The sequence below is a fragment of the Lepidothrix coronata genome, unplaced genomic scaffold, assembly GCF_001604755.1.
Source record: "Lepidothrix coronata isolate B3197 unplaced genomic scaffold, Lepidothrix_coronata-1.0 Scaffold57, whole genome shotgun sequence".
Taxonomy (NCBI): domain Eukaryota; kingdom Metazoa; phylum Chordata; class Aves; order Passeriformes; family Pipridae; genus Lepidothrix; species Lepidothrix coronata.
This window is the reverse complement of record NW_016690237.1, coordinates 347,496-370,864: the sequence shown is the minus strand read 5'-3', so window position 1 is coordinate 370,864 and position 23,369 is coordinate 347,496. Positions and strand designations below refer to the sequence as shown.

The window sequence follows — 23,369 nt, the reverse complement described above, 5'->3', positions numbered from 1 at the left end:
AGAAGCTGAAGCAGAAGCTCTGTGCAGAGAACTTAGTATAGCTTTATGTATTTATTTAATATAGTTCTTTACATCTAGAGGACAAATCATGAGGAGCAGCTGAGGAAGCTGGGGTTGTTTAGCCTGAACAAAAGAAGGGTCAGGGGGACCTTCTCACTCTCTACAATATCTGAGTAGTCAGGTGGGTGTCGGTCTCTTCTCCCAGGTAACAAGCGATGAGAGGAAACAGCCTCAAATTGCACCAGGGGAGGTTTAAATTGGATATTATGAAAACTTTTTTCACCGAAAGGGCTGTCAAGCATTGAACAGCTGTCCAGGGAAGTGGTGCAGTCACCATCCCTGCAGGTAGGGACATGTAGATGTGGCACTTGGGGACATTGTTTAGTAGTGGACTTGGTAGTGCTGGGTTAATGGTTGGAATCAATGATCTTGGAGAACTTTTTACAACCTAAACAATTATGTGATTCTATGTTTTTGACAAATCTACTTCTGTGAGCTGCCTACACATACAAGACAACTCATAAAAGACGTGTTTTCTGTCCTCTTGCTTTTGGGCACAGTTTTGGACATTAATCTAAAGCATGTACTATCTTGTTTCCTTTTTCTTTGTACAATATATAACACAATCAGATTCCTCAGTATTATGGTAATGCTATTAATAAATACAATATCTAAATATCTAAATTTTAGTGTAAAGTGGCAAAATAGCAGGACTCCCTCAGCACATCATATCTAGTAACATTCATCAGAAGGGACAAATGAGTAAAAACTCATGTAAAATCTCAGTTACATCAATAACCCAGGATCTGCTCTGAAATAATTTAATCAGGACTCAATATTATTATCATAAAAAAATTATGCCAAACCAGTGCAGTTTCCCATTCAACACTGTACTTCTTACAGCTACAAGTTGCTTGCTCCTCAGGCAGAAACATCCTTATACATCCTTCGAAAGCATGAGTCCCTATCATATCTGAGACTCACAACTCTGTCAAAAAACAATTTGGAGGAAATAAGCTATCTAATGCCACTACAATTTGGAGAGAAATGCTCAAGTAGGAATTAATTTCTACTCATGATCAGAAACAAACAGAAACATTATTACAAATCCATATAGACCCCCAAATGATGCTAACAGTGTGCACTCAGTGCTGGGGAAAGCAACATGATTTTTCCTGTTCTCCTCTAGAATAACAGAAATATGCTGTTACCCTAACGGAAACATTTGTCCTACTGTCCAGATGTTTATCATATGTTATGCAGCAGAACTCACATTACACTGTTGTCTTTCATCTGCAATGCAGTTTTCTCTGTCCTCCACCTAACTAACTGGGACAGCAAGGATATTTCTAATAGAGAAGCACAACTTTCACTTCCACTCAGAGTGTCAACTGCCTTGCTGAAGCAGAGGGTTGTGTTTTATCAAAATCCAGTAGCAGAGTTGTTTTTACCATGTAATGTCAAAAAATCAAGTGAAGCCACTTATTGAAGCTGATGCTTTCCTGACAAGCCAAGCAAGCTGTGCTCCTTATCAGCTGGTTCTAAAAATATATTCTGCTGGACAGGCCAGCGGTCTGTACGCTCAGTAATGTTGTGCTGCCTGCTACCACTGGAGTGCCATCAACATTTGTCCTGATCAAAAGGAACACAGAATGCTCAAAGCTATCCTTAAGGTTTACTACTATGAAAAAAGAGTAGAGAAGTAATTTTGCAAGCTGTTTATTATGTTGATAACACTACATCATCATCATAATAATGAGCAATCAAGAGTCTTTTGCTGTTAAATATTCCTTTCAAACACTTACTATGTTGACTGTACTTAGCAAGGGTTTAGTAAGATATGTAACAGTGAACTCAAAATGTATTTCTAGGGCCTTCATTAAGATGACATTTTCTTTGTTTGAACATTTACATTTGTATATGTGTACACATACACACACAGGTACATACATATAGACTGTGCAGCAATCTGTAGGAGATATCATTGTATCCTTCTCCCCATTACCTAAGCTGAGTGTATTAAGTTTAAATCAGAAGACTAGAAGGATGTTAAACAAGTAAAGGACAAACTAAATAGCAAATAGAGGAAAGGAGGCCATTAGGCTAGAGGAACTGACAGAAGCACAGGTGCAGACTCTGCTTTGGATTCTATGGGAAAACTGGTATTGGGGCAAACCCTGGGAAGCAGACTTCATTACTGCTTCTCTGCCCTGCTCGCTGAAGCTCTCTCTCTAGGTTTGATCAGCAAGACACGGGCATAATTTATATTAAATAAAAAAATTACAGACAGAATACTAAAGGCTTTTCTGTTTAGTCCTCCTGAGAATTTTAGTTGTAATCACATACTTGATTTCCCCAAATAATTAGGATTCAATAAACACACATGAGCTAGTCAGTAAGATCTAACATATATTACAATCCCTTAGCTGTTTCATCATCTTTTTTTTTTAAAGCTAAAAGCACATCAATTCTATTTCCTCTTTTATAAGCTTTTCCTGCTACAAAAGGCTCAGAACACAAGTTCTAGTCTGTAAGTAGGACTTAGGGGCACTTCTAATAAATGAATACAAAATATTTGCATAGCTAACTTAACAACAAATTTAATTTTTAATGTCACTAAATACACAATCAGAATTTTCCCTGCAACGGTACCCAGTTACAGAGGAACCAATTAAAATCTATTCAGTATTAACAAGTTGCATTTGTGTTTATGTCTTATCTACTTGGAGTAATTATTTTATTCTCACACAAAGACTATCCAATCAGTCACCTGGCAGCAATCTCACATATCCAGGTTGCAACTCCAGAGCTGAAGCATCATTATAAATACAACAGTGCAGAACAAAACTTTTGTTTTATGTCCTTATGTAACTTTCATTCTGCTTGAGACTAAGACAAATAAATGAATATGCATATATAGAGATCTATTACCGAAGTAAAAAAATATTGGGGCATTTTTCATTTCTAAAAACCAATATGCAAGGTATGTAAAAACATACATGCAAGGTATTCTTGTTATGTTTACCCTTACCATGTTACACCTTACAAAAAATGGCTTTGTAGGACTTGTAGAAGAACTAATAACAAGTAAGTAGAATGAAAGCATGATCATATGCAATCTTAATCTACTTTTGTTGAAAACATACAGTGCACAAAGATGGTAGGTCCTGCAGCAGGCAGAACAACTTACTTTAGAGGATACTTCAATTTTATTTCCTTTTCAGAACTATTTTTAGTGCACATGGAACTTTCCAAAATTCAATGACTGCATTTTAATCATGCAAATCATGGAACTGGAAGCTGCTTCAATCACATGTATGTTTATAAGCATCCATAACCTAACACAAAACTTCCATTTCTATATTATACATGACTGCTCCAGATAATAATTTTATTAGCAAATTCTGTCTAATGGTATAAAACCTGATCTGGATTTTAGGCGAACTTCTATCCAGTAAACAAAATCTAGAAGAACTGCAGAGCTACCAAATCTAGTTAGAGTGAGAAAAGGATAGAACACTTTTCATTATTAATTAGTCTTTTCATAAGACAGTTACTGATCCACCTCTGGGATACAAAAGTATGTGATACGGTGAAGCAATAGAGATCACACAGTTGAGGTGGTGAGGAAGAATGGGATTTACACTGATGCAGATCAAACCTCAGTATATTGCAATAAGCTTACAAGTCTACAACCCCGTTATTTTTAAATCCCTTCCAAATGAAACAGATGCAGACTTGCATCAATGGAAGTGTGGAACACAGATACTGTGCACTGTGCCCTGGAAGTTATCTTCAGATATTTGCCTACATTCCCTGTTGAGCTCAGAATAATTACACATAATACTAACCATCAGAAATACATGTGTAAATGTGCTACCAGCGTAACTTACCTATTTTCCGTTTACATTATATTTTTCTACCAATATAACTCTTGACAATAGTTACTAAATGCTTACCACTGTGCCTAGAAACTGAATGCTTGTCTCTCCAGAGGCATTCCGAGAAATGCGCTGAAAAACACAAATGTAAGAACTGATTAAAGCATCTCCAGAATTTGTAACCATTCCATTTTATGACATCACCACAATAAAAAATAATTGAATACACAAATCTATAAAACAGATAAAATAATTTCCTTCAACAGAAGTACTAGAAACCTAAATCATAGTTCATCTCAGATTTTGGTTTTAGTTCAGTCAACTCGATAAAATTTATTTTTGAAGAACAATGAAAGCAAATATGTCCAAGTACAACACAGTAAAACCTTGGGCTCAAATGCCATGAATAATGAGGCTTCTGCCATCTCCAAACGTCTGTAATTCTGTATTCATGATACCCACATTTAGTATTATCTTCATTCTCTCCTAATGAGAGACATTTTAATCTCTTTTTAAAATGCAAACCTCCAATGATGCTACTTTGAAAAGAGAAAAAAAAATGACCTTATGAAATGTCTGGTCACCTACTGTGGTTCAAGAGTTGATTGAAGTTATTAAACAGTCTTCAAATATTACATTGTCAATAAGCCACAAGACAATGCAAGAGAAAATACGTTACTGATTTCACACAGCATTAAACATAATTTAAATATGCAAAATGTATAAAGAACTCTTTCTTTCCGTGAATTGTTTCCTCCTTCAATGTAAAAAGTGGGCATTTTTTCAATTTTCTTCCCACTGTTTAAACTACAGCACATATAGTCCTTAGTCATGGAACGCAGCCCTAATCTTACACAATGCCAGGCATACATACAAGTACCAAAGCATAGATCTGAGAAGAGTATAATTGCAAACAAAGAGCTGCATAGAAATCTTCAGCATTTTAAAGACAACAAATCATAAGAACAGGGCTGCAAATAATCTTGAGTGATCGTCTAGCCTGGAACCCCCAGCAGAAGCAAAACAACCAGTGTCACTGTCAAATGATATGTGTCTAATCCATTTTTAAAATCTTTCAATTGCAGAGATTTCACTATCTCCCTAAGCAATTTATCCCAGTGTTCCTTCATGTTTACCATTAGGAAGTTTTTTCCTAATAGTTGACTAAAATAACACTGAGTTCAACTTTATTACGCACATTAATTCTCCTCTTTTTCATCGCAGACGGGAAACACAGATTACTCCCTTCCTCTTTACAGCTACCTACAGGTATATGAAGAACCATTATCATGGCTCCCCTAAGTTGTCTTCTCTAGACCCAATGAGAAAGTGCTAGCTATACAACAATAGCTAGATATCCCCCAAAACAATTTTAATAGCAATAAATTAAATTCTGGTCCCTTTTCACTCCTGGTGCATGTTCCTCAGCTACACGTTATGAAGTAATAATTACTAGAGCCCAAACATGCTTATTTTTTTACTTAATAGGTCACACACTGACATTGCAATCTGTACAATCATATGAAAACAAAGGGTGATGTGCCAAAGCCTGACATATTTCAACAATAATGATTAATGGAATGGAAAATATGGGAAATAAAATTTCATACAAAACCTGACGTTTACTTTTATAAAGGAAACAGGAATATACACTTTTCCCACAGTCTGGGATAAACACAATCAGGTTTTGGAAACCACAAAGAAGAACAAAGTGTCGGCTGCCTACAATGAATGAACCGCATGCCAAAACAAACAAGTCCCAACCACTTGATAAGCTGTCAGAAAATGGCAAGCCGAAAAAAATTAAAGGATTTAATTTCTTTTTTTCCTGGAATGCCCTCCACCCTCGTTAGAGTTCTGTCACTTATTGTGCTACCCTTTTGTCTGCTTTCAAGGGTCATTAGAGACCTTTTCATGTCCTAATAAAAATTCCATTTTTTTTTGGCTAATCTCCCTGTCATACAGAAAAACACAACTTAAAAAACGAAACAAAACAACAAGAAAAATAGAGCCCTTTATTCATTTTCTTTAAAGGCTTTCAGAGTAAAGCCAGGTATCTTGACAACTCAACTTTTTTTTTACAACTGAAAAGCAAACCATTATGGTATTTCCTCACACAGATTCTCTCTAAACACAACCAAATAAGCTAGCATTGCAATAATGAAGCCCTTTCAAAAATAAGTTAATAAAGCCAAATATATATGTACATCACGAAGGCACCTTGTAAAGCCTCAGTCTCAGGACAAGACAAAGATGTGAGCAGTGTTTTTCCTGCTCTGATGCTGTTGGAGCACACTGGTATCACAGTATAGTAAATCCTCACTGCTACTGTTTGCTGTGTCCAAAATACAAAGCATGACATTCAGTTGTCAATTGCATTAAGAGTCAGTATAAGCGCTAAAATCCATCTCTTAAATTAACATCCAGTGAGGGGAGGAGGAAAATAACTGAGAAGGTGACAAATATAGTTAACAGAGGAGAAAAAGAAATTTCCCTTCTGGGTATATGTAAAAAACAAAAACAAGAAAGAAAGGTAGAGAAATTCTCCAAGTCACAAAACATATGTTACATCAAGACCAAAAAGAGAACTGCCAGGTTTTTGAGAACTGTGCTACAAAAGAAGTCAGCACATTATCATAATTAATGTTTCAAATTACAGCTGTAAATAAATTTCAGCTATTAGATGTGATTAGATTTTTTTGGAAGCATATTGAAGAGTTTTTTCTGTTCCACTGGTGGGCTAGTGTTTCTGGGATGTGTAAATGTAATTGATGTTTTATAGAAAATGAAAGGACATGATTAACAATTATTCTTTTATTTTCTGCCTCTTCAGAAAAAGGACTAGTCTCCAGTTTCTCCTGTAAAGTTAGATATATACATATTCTATACCTCATAATAGATGGTTTCATATTGCATGTGATAGCACGAAAGTAATCAAATAGAGGTAACAATAGAGAATAGCTAATTATACATATTGTCATTGCTTTCCTAATAAATTGCACATTATTTGCTAGAAGGTTTACAACAAAAAGGCAAGGAAAGTCTACCATTTGTTCAAAGACAAAACTTTACCTTGTGTTTACCTAACAATACAGTAAAAATTACATTCTTGACATAAATTGTCTGATCTTAGAAATAACCAATGCTTTTCTAGTTAATTCAACCATTGCTTTTCTAGACAATTCAACTGACAGAGCTTCAGACTAACTTAATTACTATCATATGAGTTAAAAGTATATTTTTTCCTATGAGAAAGTAACAAGCTAACTCAAATATGAAAAAAAATCACAACTTCAAGAAAATCGATCTGCAGTCTCAAAGCTGTCAAACAGGTATGACTGTTATATAAATATTATATGTATTTTTACACACACAGTTACAGTGTGTTATACTGCATATGCCATGTATATACAAACAAAATCCTTATGCACACATGTAAAAACAGACAAGTGCATACAATCATATAAAATGTATTTGATTTTCCTTCTCTATCTTGTGTATGCTATACCATACTTATTTCACAAATAATCATTTTAATCTGTAAATCCCAGCAAATTACCAGAGGTCAGTGTGATATGACTTTAAATTCTTCTGCTTTGCCATAGAAAATTATTTCCACTTAGTTGGGTATCAATGATCTATTCATCATAAGATGCAGTAGGGTTACAATCAGCTTTGCATTAAGCCTGCCGTAGCTGAGCACTTGCAGATAAAAATGATAACAACCTTTACATGAAAAAGGATAAAGCTCAGCTCAAAACATAAAATATGTATTACTGAAAGACATTCTAAACTGACAGACGTTATTAGACAACAATAAGATCTTAGAATATTTTCCCACAAATCTTCTGGTATCTCAGGCTCTCCAGGCTACTAGAAGTGAGCAGCTGCAGAGGAGGAAGGATACAAAACCAAAGAAACTCCAGCAGACCAAAAGCAGGTTTTTTGCCTTGTTTACAAATGAAAAGGTGATGTGTGAAGTCAGAATGAACATGAGCTGGCAAAGGCAATCATATATATCTCTATTTAAGTTTCTCAAACCCATTCATCTTGAAAAAGTAAAGCTGGAGACCATTTCTTACAGAAAACTTACAGCTTGTCACTCAACAGTTTTTGTAACTTTTTCAAGCTATGGCATGACTACATTACTAGTTGGACAAGACATAGCAAACTATACAGAACCAAAAACAAAATAACAAGCCCAGAAAATCTATAGATAGGCTATAGATAAAATTTTGAATGAAACACTGGTAGTTTCTCAGCATGGTGCTGTTTTACAGAATGCAGAATTTCTTGCAGCCCAGCCCTATTGCTTCATTTCAACTGCTTGCTAACAGACATTCTGAACATCTTATGCCATGAATTTCAAATGGAGAATGCTATCCACTTTTTGGCCAATACGTATAAATTCTTGAAAATTTAACCTAGCAAAACACAGGCTAGAATCATCCTCAGACAGGTTTAATTAAAAAACAAATTATTCCCACAATAGGGAAGTCAGTGGAAAAAAACCCACCATATTTTAACTTGTAAAGTTATACCAGATTCATCTGCTAGTACTTAATCTATGAGATTTTGTATGTGAGGGTGCTTGGACATCTGGAAAGCTCCATTTTCCACCTAAGTCACTCTTACCTTTAGAGTTCCATGGCAGGGTCAGAGAGGAGGAGAAAGCTGCAGAAGTAGCTGTGAAACCATTAAGTCATCCTCTCGTCAAAAAGCAAGGATTGATTTGGTCTTATTAATCTCCTTTTCCCCTCTCCTTCTAGAACCTCCACAGAAAGCAGAAGTTCATGTCAGCACTGCCTTTCCACCACACAAAATCGCAGTCAAGGCATGTAATCCCAGACTAGCAATGGAACCAAACTTTCTTGCATGCTGTAGACTTTCAGCATTGCACTATATGTTCAGACTTGTTCAGCCTCACAAACCCTTCCACTTTGGGAATCACCCTACTTTTTCACAATTTAGCATTTTGTACTGATGGTTCAGAATTTTCTCCCCTTAGAGCATGAAACTACAGATAGGAAGTTAGCCCGACTTTGTGCTCTGCTCTACCCTTAGCCATTACCAGTTTCAGTTCACACTTCATAGTAAATAAAGCCTCAGTGAATTGTTCTTCCTCAGGGCATGTCCACATTTTCCAGGTTCTTACAAGGCAGCAGTCATCCAGTGGGAAAAGAGATGATCGAGTCCTGCTGTTTGTGAAGCATTTTGACTTGTGAAAGATGTCTAAGACTGATATAAATGGTACTATGCTGAAGTAGTCTTTCCCTTTAAAAGGAATCCTGCCAGGATGCTGAGATACTGGTCTCCCCTGGCACCTGTTGCAGCTACCTCAGTCCCTTTCCAGGGACTCAATGCAATCTGTTCCCAAACAGTACAAATACATATGTTAAACACAGGGTGAGTGGCTTACAGGGTATCAATCCACACAGATAATTGTGCAGGTGCAGTTTCTAAGAGGCTGAGGCACCATATTACTTTTTTAAAAGAACCATTCTCTTAATGTCTGGGATTCAATTACAGAAGATGACTTTGGAATTTGTCCTCCTGTAAACAGAAAAGTAGAAACACAGATCCATTCCAATATTTCTTTAGGTGATATCCAATGTGACTGTTAAACTTGTTACCTGTTTTCACAGAGTATTTTTTTAAAATATGAATATCACTGCTGTATTGCTATTACATATACAAAATGCCTTCCAAGCATGTCCATGTGATCCTTTAACCCTTTGAGGTAGATGTTATAAAGAAGTGGATGAGAGGCTTTAACACTAACAAAATCAAACAAAAACACTTAAACCAAACAACAATATCAAAAAACCCAACAACAACAAAACATCACCAAAAAACCCCAAACAAAAAACCAAAAAAAATCAAACCACCAAATCAAACAAACAAACAAAAAAACCAACAACAACATAGCAAATACTGTTTACAAATACTGTTTATTTGGCATTGGTAAAGAATGACTCTAAGAGACATTTAATCCAGCCCAACATCTACAACTATTTACAATAATGAAGAGTTTAGTCTTCTCTGTGAACTTCTAAATTTTTGCTGTTACTACCTTAAATCACAAAATTACTAGAACTTCTGGAAACTTCGCCCTCTTTTTGGATGCCATGATATATTTTGCTCTTATAGGGGGGCAATATGCAGACAAAATGCTGCCATGTGATTCTAGATCTGATAATGTCTATGACTGGCTTGAGACAAATTCTTTACAGGATCCTTTCTCACTCTCTGACGGCCCTCCTCTTCCTTCCCCTTTGCTCTCTGAATGTGTTAGCATGTTCAAGAGAAACATTTTTCATCTTTCGAGGTTTAGATATCATAAAACTACAATGTCTGTCAAGAACTAAACACAACGCTTTGGTCTTTCGACACATACAGAATCCTTATAGTTATTCATTCTGAATATTGTTTATCATGAAAATATACAGCTCCAAAAGGAAAAAAATACGGAACAAGATGACAACTAACGTTATTTGATTAACACCTTGAGTAGCACAGGATAAAACTAATCCCATTTCAGGGGGATTGACTGAGCAAAGCAGTTGATCACTCATTTCCTTCCCAAATGAAAAAAAAAATTCATTTTCATGAAAAAAATCGGTAAGGAGTAATATGTGCTTTTAGTTCTACTGCTGTAGTTTCACAATCTTTTATTTCCTTTAATTTTCCCCTTCCCATCACATATTCTCCATTTGAACCATGGCCAAGAAATCTGTACCAGATTTGCCCAGGTTAGCCATAACTGGAACAGACTGAAAAAAAAAGCCAGGGAGTGAGCTATGAGTTAATCAGTGTGGGCCATCAGGAATTCAGTGCTGGGGTTCACACTCTGGCTTTTCTTTAACCAAAAGGATAGCTATTTGGGTATAGTATAACCAAATGTCTGTCCCTGTTTGCAAATCATTCTGTGTCCCTCTTCTGGAGACAACCTAGCAAGAATAATTTTCAAATCATGGGTTCAACAGCAACAGCAGAGTGTGTGCAGTAATTGCACAGCACTAAAGAATGGACTGTCAACCAGTCTTCACAAACACTACACACTAAACCTTCCCAAAATCCTTTTTAGGGTTTGAGAAAATGAGTGTGCTGAGGTAATGGTACTTTAGATTGGAAATCTATATAATGCATATATCATTATCACAGATTACATCTGAGATCTCAAGACAGCAAAATAAAAAAAAAGGTCATTTTTCTTAAAAAAATTTAAAAATTACATGTTTGAAAAAGTCTCTACAGGGTTGAAGGAAATGGATACGTGGGCACAGGCTTTGTTCTCCTGTCAGACATTTCCCAGAAACAAAGGCTTCACAACCTACAGCATTTTCATTTTTTCTATTATTATATACCAAAATAATAATCAAAAGAAACATTGTATCAGAGAAGCACTTAAATTTTCATATCCCAGGATGTAGAATATACTACTCCTGCTGCAATTGTTGATGCAATAAATAAATTAAATGAAAAAATAAGTGATGCCATCACTGAATTCCCTTTAACACTAAGTAGAGAAAGCTCCCCTGACAAATCTTCATCTATTTCATTCAAAAAATCACTTGAAGCTTGAGACTGATTATTTCAGCTTTACAGGATTGTGTTCTTGTTTAGCAACTCCATTACTCTCTTAATCACACCTTGCTGTGACTGACAAAGACCTTTTTACTGCAGAGTTTGGGATGTCCAATAGAGACACAGAACAGGAAGGGACTTCTGGAAATCAGGTACTCATATTCCCTGTTCAAAGCAAGGCTAATGTCAAAGTGATATTGAGCTGCTCAGGACCTTGTCCAGTTGAGTTCTCCCTACATCCTACAGAGCTTCAGTTTATCAGAAACTAATTCTCTGCAAGTCAGGAAATACAAAGAGAAGGCATCACCACTGCTGTTGTAAAATTGCTTTGCTGAAGGCAACAAAAGTCACCAAACATTTTCTGGGGTCCAGGCAGAACACCTGCACTACTTTTAGAAGGTAGAAGGTTTCATGACAGCAAGCTAGTAGAGCTGTGAAAACAGCATGGCCAATATGATACTGAAAAGGCTGAGTGCATATGAAAGAATGAGGAAATAAAAAAGTGTTGGCAAAGATCGTGACAAATAATTAAGACCAAACTACCTATGATTCTGATTTAGCATCCTTTTCCTACAGGGAACTGTCTGCAAGTAAATGGTATATAAGGATGGGTTGACTGATGATGCGATCAAGAAAGCAGAACATTTAATAGCACTGAACAGTTGTAAAATTTGTCCATGTGGCATTGCCAAGGAGTAGTCTCAGAATTTGAATGGTCGGTGGGGTGGTTTTTGAGAACTTGTCGAAACAAAAGCAGTGGCAGAGCAAAGAGGATTTGAGGATCTCTTACACGCATTTTTTCCTTGAGCAACCTGCTCACTCTGCAAATATCTGATTTTCCTGCGCAATGTCCCAGCAGAAGGCACCTACTTGCAACTTGATTGTAATAAGGACAGAGCTGCAGCTAGGTTCAAGCCTGTCTCTGGACTTCATGGTGTTCTTGATTTATCTTGTGATCCCCTTGGATTATTGTTCCCATGAGGAATAAAAGAAGATGTTCAAATTCTATGGAAAAGACAGCTTATTCCTTCCTTCTGCCTGCTCCCCAGTTCATATTCACAGGGAGAGAGAAGAGGCCATAGACAATTTCTGCAGGCGCAGGGCTCACCAAAATCTAGCTTACTTGTATATGGGAGAAGAGATAGAGGGGCAAAAGTGCCCTCATTGTCCTAAAATATGCCTGTTGCTTTTGTTCCACTTGTCATTACTTTCCACGATACCATTCTGAACCACCACTCTCCCTTCCAGTTTCCACTGGAGTTCTTATGCTTCTTTTCCACAACTCAACCTCTATTTTTCCACTCGCTCTTCACAGGAATCATTAAGTCCCTCACTTATTCATTTATTTTTACTCTAAATATTGCCTCAAAGGTTATATCCTATTCAAATCATGGTTTATATATAAATGTATTTTAAATTTGTATTTTCAATTAAATAAAACCTAATCCCTTCAAATCTGAATCCTAAAGAAGATGTATTGTAACTATATTCCTATGGTTCTCTGATTTTCAGCAAAGGCAGAGTCCAAATTCACAACAGCTAGGTGTAAGTCAAACTCAAAGCCACTAACATCTTTAGAAACAAGCAGGGGAAACCATTTTGGTAAAGTATTTCTGCACACAAAAAATTAATTTGCTTCCTGAACAAAATTCCACACTACACAATGTGTTAAATTCAGCCTCCCCAGATGAGAGGTAGAGTATAGTCACAAGTAAAGAAAATGCTGAGAAACTGGGATTTGCTGAGGAACTACTAAAAACAGTTACAAAAAACCCATGATGGAATCTGTGTACAACAAGAAATGCCACAGAGTCTGCCCACACCCCCATCTCTGGAGACTGTATCTCAGAAATCTCTTGCTCAAATGATCCCAAGTTTTCATCAGTTCATCACTTTGTGTATATATATGTATATATGGATTTCACAGTAATCCAAGGCAGCACAAAGATTTCAGAGCCCTAATGCTGCAGCCAAACGGACCTGCAGTGTACCCCAGGGTTCTGGTCCCTCTATCATCTGGGGACCTGGCCAGGCACTCCGCAGTGCCCATCTGCTGCACACAGATGGGCTTCCTCGCAAAGGAAACAAAAGCGGGAGGGGGGGAGGCTGCCACACATCCTTGCTGTGCCCTGGTATGCCCTAGACAGACTGTGACCAGGGCATATACTTCTCCTCAGGCACTCAGATGTATTCCCAGGTCCCATACTCTAGAAATTGTCCTAGAAAACCTGGGGTTTAAACTCACAGACCCTTTATAACTCTGCAGCATGGTTAGTGCTCTGCTTTGCTCTAACACTCATTGAGCCTTTAGCAGAGGAGTGAAAATACAGAAGCGTGCTTAATTACTTATTTTTAAATGCAACAGATATGTAACAATTTGAATGTCTAGACTATAATTTACATAAATACATTTCAAACCAAAACATTTTAAAATTATTTATTTCCTACTTCTTTGCCTAAGTGCTTTGCTGAATTGCAGCCAGACTGCAGGATTGAGCGAAAGGTGCATAAATCAAAGCTTCAAAGAAATATAACATTCACAAAGATTGTATTTAGTTGAGTAAATTTAGAAGAATGAAACCAACTATGAAGAAAAATTAGATTGGCTGAAAATTAATAAAGCACAGCTGGAATTATTTGATTCATCCATATTTGTTGCTTAAAATGGCTCTAGGGCTAAGTTTTACTGAAAGAAGATACTTCAAGACTCAAGGGTCAATTGCTTTTGGAGACAAATTGACCTACTGGAATACACTTGCCTAATTTGGTTCTTGCAGAGGGGTGAGACTACAGAAATATATAACCAAAAAACCAATTTTGATTCCAGTGAGAAGATATCAGAGGTCAAGTTTAAGGTTCCCATAAATTTACATATATACACTAAAAGATTAATAACTTCTCAAGTTACTGAGTTTCTTTGCTACAAGCAAAGACAGATAAACTATGAGAAAGAAACAACATATGTGCTTATTCCACATTCTGTTGGCTAGATACCATGCAGTCAGTTCATTGAGTGTTGCTGTGGCTAGATCTGCAATATTTCATACAGTTTGGTCATACTCAGGGAGTGCAAGTAACACTATTGCTGGCTCAGCTCCTAGAAGAAAGCATGTTCTGATCTCACGATCATTAATTTTGAAACTAGTTTTATGTGCCAACTCAACTATTACACTTTTAGTTAAACAGCCTTACTACTATTAGTTAATATAGTTTGCAATGAGGCCTTGTGAATACAGTTATACATTCCAACTATAATGCTTTTCAACTAGACAGATATTATATATTTGTACATCGGTATTATCTCCTATTCAATATTATGAATGTACTTTATAAAATAGCCCTAAAAGGGATCAGTATTGAGCTATTAAAAAAAAAACACCCACACCTAAAAATAGAAAATTATTTTACATATACATAAGCCTTGAAGCTGGCATTAACTTTCCAGGAAATCTACAAAACTGATGTCCACAATGTACTTGGGCATATAATGAAAATTTCACTCTCAGGCAATACTAAACTTGAAAAATACAATAATTCTTTTATTTTAAAGTTGTCATCTTTTAAATTCAATCAAAGCAAAAATAGTATTTTTCCAGTTGGGTAATTTACCAGGGGTGGAAATGAAAAATGAAATTCACTCATTTCACTGTAAATTAGCAGAAATCTGACCACTGTATCACTGATAAATGTATAAAAAACAGATGTATGTAGAAAAATGCTTTCAATAAGTTTTGATTTTTTCACTATTGACAGGATCAATAGATATTTGTAAATAAATTATTCGTCAACAAATACATAAATCCTGGCTGGTGTTACAGTCAGGACATTTACGAGGCAGTTAAAAGTCAAGTCTGGTGTTTGGAGTTGGTTTCAAACACATAAGTGGTCAGAAGAAAAGAATATACAACTACTTCAATGTTTTCAGTCCTCTTTTCTTAGAGCTACAGAGGTTTGGAATGTTTTCTACATTTTTCCCAAGTCATGGAACTACTCATATTTCATAAAACCATAAAAAAACCAGGTGGGAGATGCACTGTCCTGTGATTTTCAAACTGAAAAGGCCCAAAAGTGGATAAAGCACACAATCCAAACATAAGGAAGAGACTAATTTTACTCCATGACCCTGTGTGGGTTTTTGTTGTGGGTTGGGATATTTTTGGTTTCATTTGGTCAGGGTTTTTTTTAGTAATCTGTTTTTTATTTCTTAAGTGATTAAGAAACTATGTCTTCTCACAAGCCATTCAGTAAAGAGATCCTATAAGCTGGGGTAAACTTTTGTCTACATAAGGAACTTTCTTTAAAAGAAAGATATTCAAAACTCTCAGTAAGTACCTTCGAATGCATCCAGAGCATCAGTGGAGTGAATTTGTCTCAAAGTAGAAACATTGTGCTACTTGAAACATCACATAATTTTTATGATGCAGCAAGTTTAGACCCCACATTTCAGTATTATTTTTATGCCCCGAGACTTCTGGTTATCTCAGCTCTACAAATGATGCATTGGTGAGATTACCTGTATAGTCCTCTGAGTGCCATCAATGGTGACAGACAACAAGGGTGAAGCCAGGTTCCACTCGCTGGTCACATTTAGTTTCATCCCATCAACTTCCACCTGTTGTGACACCAAACAAGGCTGTTACTATGAAGACAGACAGAAAACTGATCTCAAGTTCATTACTGCATACAAAGCAGCAACCATTTTAAAACAGATGGCTCCCAAACAACCTGTCATGTTTACTGCTTCTGCCATAAAAGACAGGGTCCAACAACAGAGTCTTCCACCTATCTCTGGGGAGAGGTGAAGGACCTGTGAACAGCTGCCTCTGAGTAGCAAGGTTTCAAGTGATTTCCAGCAAGTAACAAACAGCCATCCAACTTTTAAACCTATCTGGACATGCTACATTTACTGCAATTAGACAAGTAATGCATATAAATTCCAGTGACACCTTGCAACCCACACAACAGGGCTTGCATATAATATTCTCTCCAAGGACCTAGGAAGAACTTTTCCTATGCTTTTAATGAAGGGCTTTGCATTGTTATCTTAATTAATATGAGGTAGTAATTAATTCTTCAGCATTTTATCTCAAAGTCTAGAAAAACTTTGCAAATTCTGACATGTTTTCTTTCGATATACAGCTGATCACAGCAATACAATTTCTGACTTGAATGCCAATATGCTTATCCAGATAGATTTATTTTTTTTAATCATCCCATACTCCTTTTAAAATATATTTCTAGGTGAAGAGTGAAAATTCTGGGTTCAGTGTAGATTAGAGTAGTTGTAATGATACTTCTGTCATTCTTCTGTTGTATAATACTGTTTAAAAACACACATCACATATTCAACACTATGAGAGCCTCAAAGACATGGATTATGAAAAAAATTATTATACATGGATTAATATAATTAGTGATTAATATTTTTTGCATGTTTTGAACACTCATCATGCTATTGAAGGTAGGTAAATATGATTTCAGTTATATAATTTACTATAAACAGAGGAAAAAAGTCACAGTTGACCAATTTCCTCCCTGTCTCAAAATCTCCAAAGTATTTTTTAATCAGTAAATTACAGACAATACTGATAATGACACAAATATTGCATACATTCTCAAACTAGAGAAAATGTACTGCATTTAGAATAAAAGCTGAGCCCACATTTTGCAAAATAAAACTTATAATGCCTACTCTTCTAGATCTCAGACTTATTATTTCCTCTTATTATAAGAACAGGCATCTTAAAAGAAATCCATAGCAGAGAAGTGCAGAGGATCAGTGTGTAATTTGATAATTTTATTTCCGTTAAGAAGAAAAAGTTCTGGCTTAAAAAAACCCTCTAATTTTATAGATTTCAGTTTAGAACACAAAGTCTGCCTTAGGAATACAATCTACACAATTTCTATGGGCTTTAACTATAAATAAAGTTACATGTAAAGAACATGAAGAAAAACAAGTGATTTATAAAGGTTCACCAATAGGCTAGATTAGCTGGCATGCTTCAGGTACTTTACACTGCTCCAGTGATGCAAACCAGCCACAAACCTGCCTTGAGTTAAGCCAGGCCTGCAGCTGGTTTGCATTTGCAGAGCACTGCAAAGCAGCTGGAACACACTGGTGAACCAAGCCCGCTCTCAGCATACCTGAATCAGCAAGTACCATCTTTATTGAGAACAGAAGAAACATCTGAAAAACTCTCCAAATGGAGAAAAGCAAACTCAGCACTCTGTCTCAACCCCCTCTGATTACCAATTGAACTTTGGTAAGGCAATTACTTAAAAAGCTGCCTGTCGCTATCGCTAAAACCAAAGAAAGACTTGTCTGCACTCGAGTCTGGGTCTGAAAACATCATTTACCATGTGTCTCCAGGGAGGGAGGTGAGATGGTATGAAAGCAGACCAGGCTACTGGTCACCAAAAAAACCTTCAACTGTGCACTGAACTGCTCGTTGCACTGCAGGATTTACATGCAGCCTTGCAGAAAATCTATAGCCAGTATCTATATAGTTCTAGCAAAGGGTGTTCCAGGGACAAGATGCAAGTCGATACCTCCACAACAAACTCAAGTTTAATCATTAGCCCTTTTGTCACTGTACAGATGAGCAAAAGAGAAGTAAACCAAGTGGGTCACAGTGGTAAATGACCTGTTCAAAATCCCTCACAAGGGTCTATACAAGTCCAGCCATCACTGATTCCAGATTACATTAGTATTAAAACATTTCTGGTGGAAACCACCCTGAAAGAAGAGACAGCAAGCAGATGCTAGGTTTCCCTATTCAAGAAAGAATAAAGAGTCAGAGGAAGGGTTATGTGAACTAATGCATATCCTATAAAACTCAGTATTCTTCTCACAGAATGGAGCTGGCTTTTAGCTGTTTTCACCTCCAGCTCAGTGTGGTATGTGCAGCAGGGGAAGATGACCTGAAACCAAGAGAATCCCAAGGAAATTTGGGTATCTGTGCTCCAATAGGTAGGATGATAAAGACAAGAGGTCAGGATATCATAAAAAATTAACAAGGACTGAGGGTAAGAAATTTACCATGTAGTGAGCATGTTACTTTTACTAAAAATGAGGGAAAAGGGGGAAGAAGGGGGAAGATAGGACACAGTGGAACAAAAACCAGGTGGGGATTGAAATCAAACCAATACTTTACCTAATAGAGTAAATCTTCTTTCTGCAGCTGAGCAGCCAACAACCTAGCCAGGTTAGTGTGTAGAAGGAGGGGAAGAGATAAGACACTCAAAGAACTTGTCAGAAGTTTTCATTTGCCTTCATTCGTCCTCTAGCAATGGATAGAATAATAGAACCTAACAAATATTGCAATAAAACCAGGGTCTTTTTGCTTTAGGCTTGGGAGGGGAGAGGGGGTGTGAGGGTGTAGGGTGTGAAGGGGGACATGGGGATTAACTACTGAAATTACATTGACTACTTTCTGTTTTATTTTGTTTTTGTGCTCCAAAGATGGCCAAGAACAAATCATCATTGAACGGATGGTAACACTTGAACTGCAGGGAAAAGATCCCAGTCAATTCACTCCTGCAGTGGGAGTCACATTGTGCTTTACACCACAGTTATATAGTATAGCTTTATCCTCAACCACTCAGTTCCAAGAATACAGGTGTGTGTGGGTGTGGGGGTGTGTAGGCATGCATATGTGCATCTACAGTAACTGTGGTTGTTAAACCATTGCTACAATACATCCATGTGCTGTAGTGGTGGTGGATTGTTCCTTTTTTAAAAAGGTTTGTTTGTCCCTGTGTAAGGGCATAAAAGATAAAAGCAGCCACAGTCCTTTCCAATTATTTCCAATTCAAAAGCTATTGCAAATGAGGTCTCAGAAAGAAGAATGACAAGTCCAAGACACAATGCTAGAAAAAGGTCAACAGCTTACTCCACTGTCACAACTTTGCAGACTTTCACTGGCATGCACCTGAACTACACAAGTAGCAGCCCCTTCACCTCTTGTGGACTGAGTTCCTGATGTTCAGCGTGATAGGTACCAGTTAACCAATAGTGCAAAGAGCTGCAAAGCATAATCTGCATTCAGTTTCCTTCAGAGAACAACATTTGGCATTCTATATGCATGTCAGGCAATTAAAGAAGGCAGCACAAGCCTGAGTGTTATAGCCCTGTTAATTTACTAATGCAGAGTCTCGCGTACATCTGGCACATGTCACTACTTTTCTCCTGGAAATGAAGGTAGTTTTCCAGGAGACTGGAGGGCAGCTCAAGCATTTGTTTCCTGCCTGATCCTTCAAAACATTATGCCTGAAGTTCCTCATGCCAGCCTTGAGTCTGCCTAACTTAAGTCTGCTGATTTAATCCCACGGTTCCAGTTCTGCCTTCCAGCGTGTTTAACTCAAGAGTCTTGGCCCTAACTACTTGGATATGCTATCCCTAGCCATATTCCATACACCTCTTAATTCTACCTCTTGCTATAGCAAAAGTGATGGCATTCCCTATCAGATCTACCAAATCAGAAGTCATCCTCTGTAGACGTGCCTTGCTGAAATCTTTCTCTGATCAAGACAGCTGCCCATGAAGATGTACCTTTCAGGAAAACAGACATTACTCTTCACTGGATATTAATGAATATTCACTGTCATAGCCTCCAATCCCTTCAACTGGCATTAATTTAGCTGGAAATATAAGGCACAATCAGTGGGCAGTAAAAGGTCTACAAAGCGAAATCTTAAAACCATTCCTGCGAGGAAGGAACAAAACTAGCAAGCATCACTGTTGTAAATGTGAGATAGCTTACACAGTCAAGGACTTTATTCAAGCCTACATAAAGTAAAGATGTCCTCTTCTCTGGAAAAAGTAACTGTCTCAGGCAGAAGACCCTTTACTTCCATTACTGCTAAACGCACCACCCATGCCAAAATAGCAAGGAGATTCTTTACATTTTTATAAGTCAGGTAAAGGATAGGTATTGCCTCCTGTGCAAAAGAGGAGGTGGTCAGAGGACTTGTAGCACAGTGTGGCAATAGCAGGTCCAGCTATAGGAGCAATATTTAGTACATTCAGTAACAGTCTGCAGTGATCTTAGGCTAAGCAAAACTGAGGTGAACAAAGCAGCTTTTGGTTTCCAGTTTTCACAAAATTAATGAAATTCTCAACTAATCCACCAACCAGCTAACAGAGACGCACACAGAATGGAATAGCAAAGGCACATGAAAACCATCTGACGCCAAAGCTATCATCCCTCACCTTTTCCAGTCCCATGCAACCTCAGGAATGTGAGGAAAGTCTTTATGGGGCTGATGACTACAAGACTTCCTTTAGAAACATGATGCACGAAGGCATTTTGTGAAATATTTTGCTAGTCCTCAATGTAAAAAAATCCTTCCCAGCCAGCAGGAGAGTTCAAACACTATTTTGCATCTCTCTATATATATTTCCAAAGCCCATAACCACAACACACTTCCTTATCATGAAAATTAATGGCTACCTGGAGCCTGTAAAGACTCATGGTAATTTGCAGAGTTGTCCTGGCAAGTATTGGGTCTTACACAATTTGCTCCAACTTCTTCACATTGTCTTTAAGAACCTTGAATAAAAACAGAGTCATATCTGCCACATTAGGAAATAGGAACAACCAAATAGTACTTCACATGTTGCTATTCATAAATGCAAATGCATTATTCATAAATGCAAAGAAACCCAGCAAGATTTCCCATGTGGGCAGTTCTTATTAATTAGGCTTCTTCTTGTTGTATATGCTTTTCCTCCTGTTCTTTGGACTGTATTTGCTAGTGATCCAGGGTCTGATTACCCATAAAGTGTTTGACATTTTCCAGGACCATGTCCTGGAAGAGGTGACAGCGTACTCTTGTCAAGTTTACAGATGGCACAAAACTGGGGTAAACGGTTAACACACTCTAGGACAGAGGTGCCATCCAGGCGGGCCTAGACAGGCAAGAGAAAGGGGCTTACGGAAACTTTGTGAAATTCAAGATTAATTTTTAAGTCCAACATGCGATAAGGAAGAGCCCATTGCAACAATACAGGCTGCAACCTGATTGGCTGGGGAGCAGCTCTGTGGAGAAGGACTTGGAGATGTAGGTGGACACGTCAGCAGGACATGAATGTCAGCAGCACACCCTGGCACCAAAAGCTGCTATGAGTGCCCCGTGCTCTGTTAACAGAAGTGTAGTCTGCTGACAGAATGGGGTGATTAGATCCTTCTACTCAAATTCAGACCACATCTAGATACTGTGTCCACAAGACAGACACTGACTTGGTTCAGTTATACAAAGTTCCCATTAGCCCACTACTCTTGCCTGTCTAGGTCCCACTGGGTGGCAGCATTGCCCTTGACTGTATTGAGCACTTTCTCCGATTCTATGCCTTCTGTAAATTTTATGACTGTACTCCCATTGCTGCTTCTAGGTATTAATAAGTTTGTTGAACAGGACTGGTCACAATACAGAACCTTGTAGACCCTTGGTGATCTCTAGTAGAATACAACCCATTAAACCTATTAAGCATGACCCATCGAGGCTGACCACTCAACTGGCTTTTTATCCATCTGACTGTGTGCGATCATGTCAAAAGACTTGCTAAAGTCAAGGTACATGACATTCACTGCTCTTCCCTAGACTACAAATTCTGTCAGTTTATCATAGAAGGCTGTCAGGTTGATCATCCTCAGTAAATTCACGCTCCCTATCACCTTCTTTATGTGCCTAGACATGTGCTCCACTTAATAAATTTCTGAGGGATTGAAATGAAGCTGACCAGGCTATAGTTCCATGGGAGTTGCTTTTGGCCTTTTCTTAAGACTGGAGCAATATTCGCTTTTCACCAGTAATGAAGGACCTCCCTCAATCTTCATGACCTTTTTCACACATACAGACTGCAGTCTTGCGACCACATCAGACAGCTCTCTTGCTACTCTTAGATGCAACCCGTCTGGACTTATGAACTTCCATGCATTGAACTCTCCCAATCACTGATCTGATCTGCATCTGTCTACGCCCCAAATCCTTTCCCTAACAAAACAGGCCTCGGAGATCTTGTTGGCAAAGACAGAAGCAAAGAAGTCATTAGGTGTCTCAGTCTAATCTGTGTCTGCTGTTACTTGTTACTCCTTTGTTGATGCAGGATTTCCTCTATTCAGCTTTCTATTATTAATGCAGTGATAGAAGATCTTCATGTTTTTCCTAAAATTCCTTCCAACATTCAAGGTAAGCTTTGATTTTCCTAACATCATCCCTCCATGCTCAGAAAGCATTTCTAAATTCCTCCTTTGTATCCTGTCCAGGCTTCTACCTCTCACATGCTGCTTTTACATTGGAGCTGTGCCATCATACCTTTCTTAACAAAGCTCTTTTCCTGATAAAGTTGCTTATTTTCCTGAGTATTCTTGCATGTAGCAGATGCTGTCCTTAGCTATCTGACAGCTTTTCTGAGCCCTGTTGTCCTTCGGAGTTCTCCCTACTTACTAAATCATAGGATTACAGAAGGGTTTGGGTTGGAAGGGACCTTTAAGATTATCTAATTCAAGCCCCCATGCCATGGGCCAGGATGCTTTTTACTATACCAGGTTCATCAAAGCTCCATCCAACTGGCCTTGAACACTTCCAGGGATGGGGCATCCACAACTAATCTGGGCCACCTGTCCCAGTTCCTCATCACCCTCAAAGTAAATAATTTCTCTCAATATGTGATCTAAACCTACTCTCTTTCAGTTAAAGCCATTTCCCCTTATCCTGTAACTCCATGCCCTTGCAAAAAGTCCCTCTCCATCTCTCTTGTAGGCCTCCTTTAATTACCAGAAGGCTGCTACAAGGTCTCCCTAGAGCCTTCTCTCTCTCTCCTGTTCTCCAGGCCGAACAGTTCCAATTCTCTCAGCCTTTCCTTCTAGGAGAGGTGCTTCATCTCCCTAATGATCTTTG

At 37.7% G+C, this 23,369-nt stretch overlaps 1 protein-coding gene across 1 annotated transcript in view; it reads right to left on the bottom strand.

Annotated features, from left to right (window-relative positions):
* The window catches only part of PCCA (propionyl-CoA carboxylase alpha subunit), a 299,136-nt gene that overhangs the window by 60,881 nt on the left and 214,886 nt on the right, over nt 1-23,369 (bottom strand). Inside the window, exons 20-21 of the mRNA XM_017816595.1 lie at nt 15,982-16,080; nt 3,960-4,013 (exon numbers count right to left, since the gene is read on the bottom strand). Coding sequence (XP_017672084.1) covers nt 3,960-4,013; nt 15,982-16,080 — 153 coding nt within the window. The remainder of the gene's footprint in view (nt 1-3,959; nt 4,014-15,981; nt 16,081-23,369) is intronic.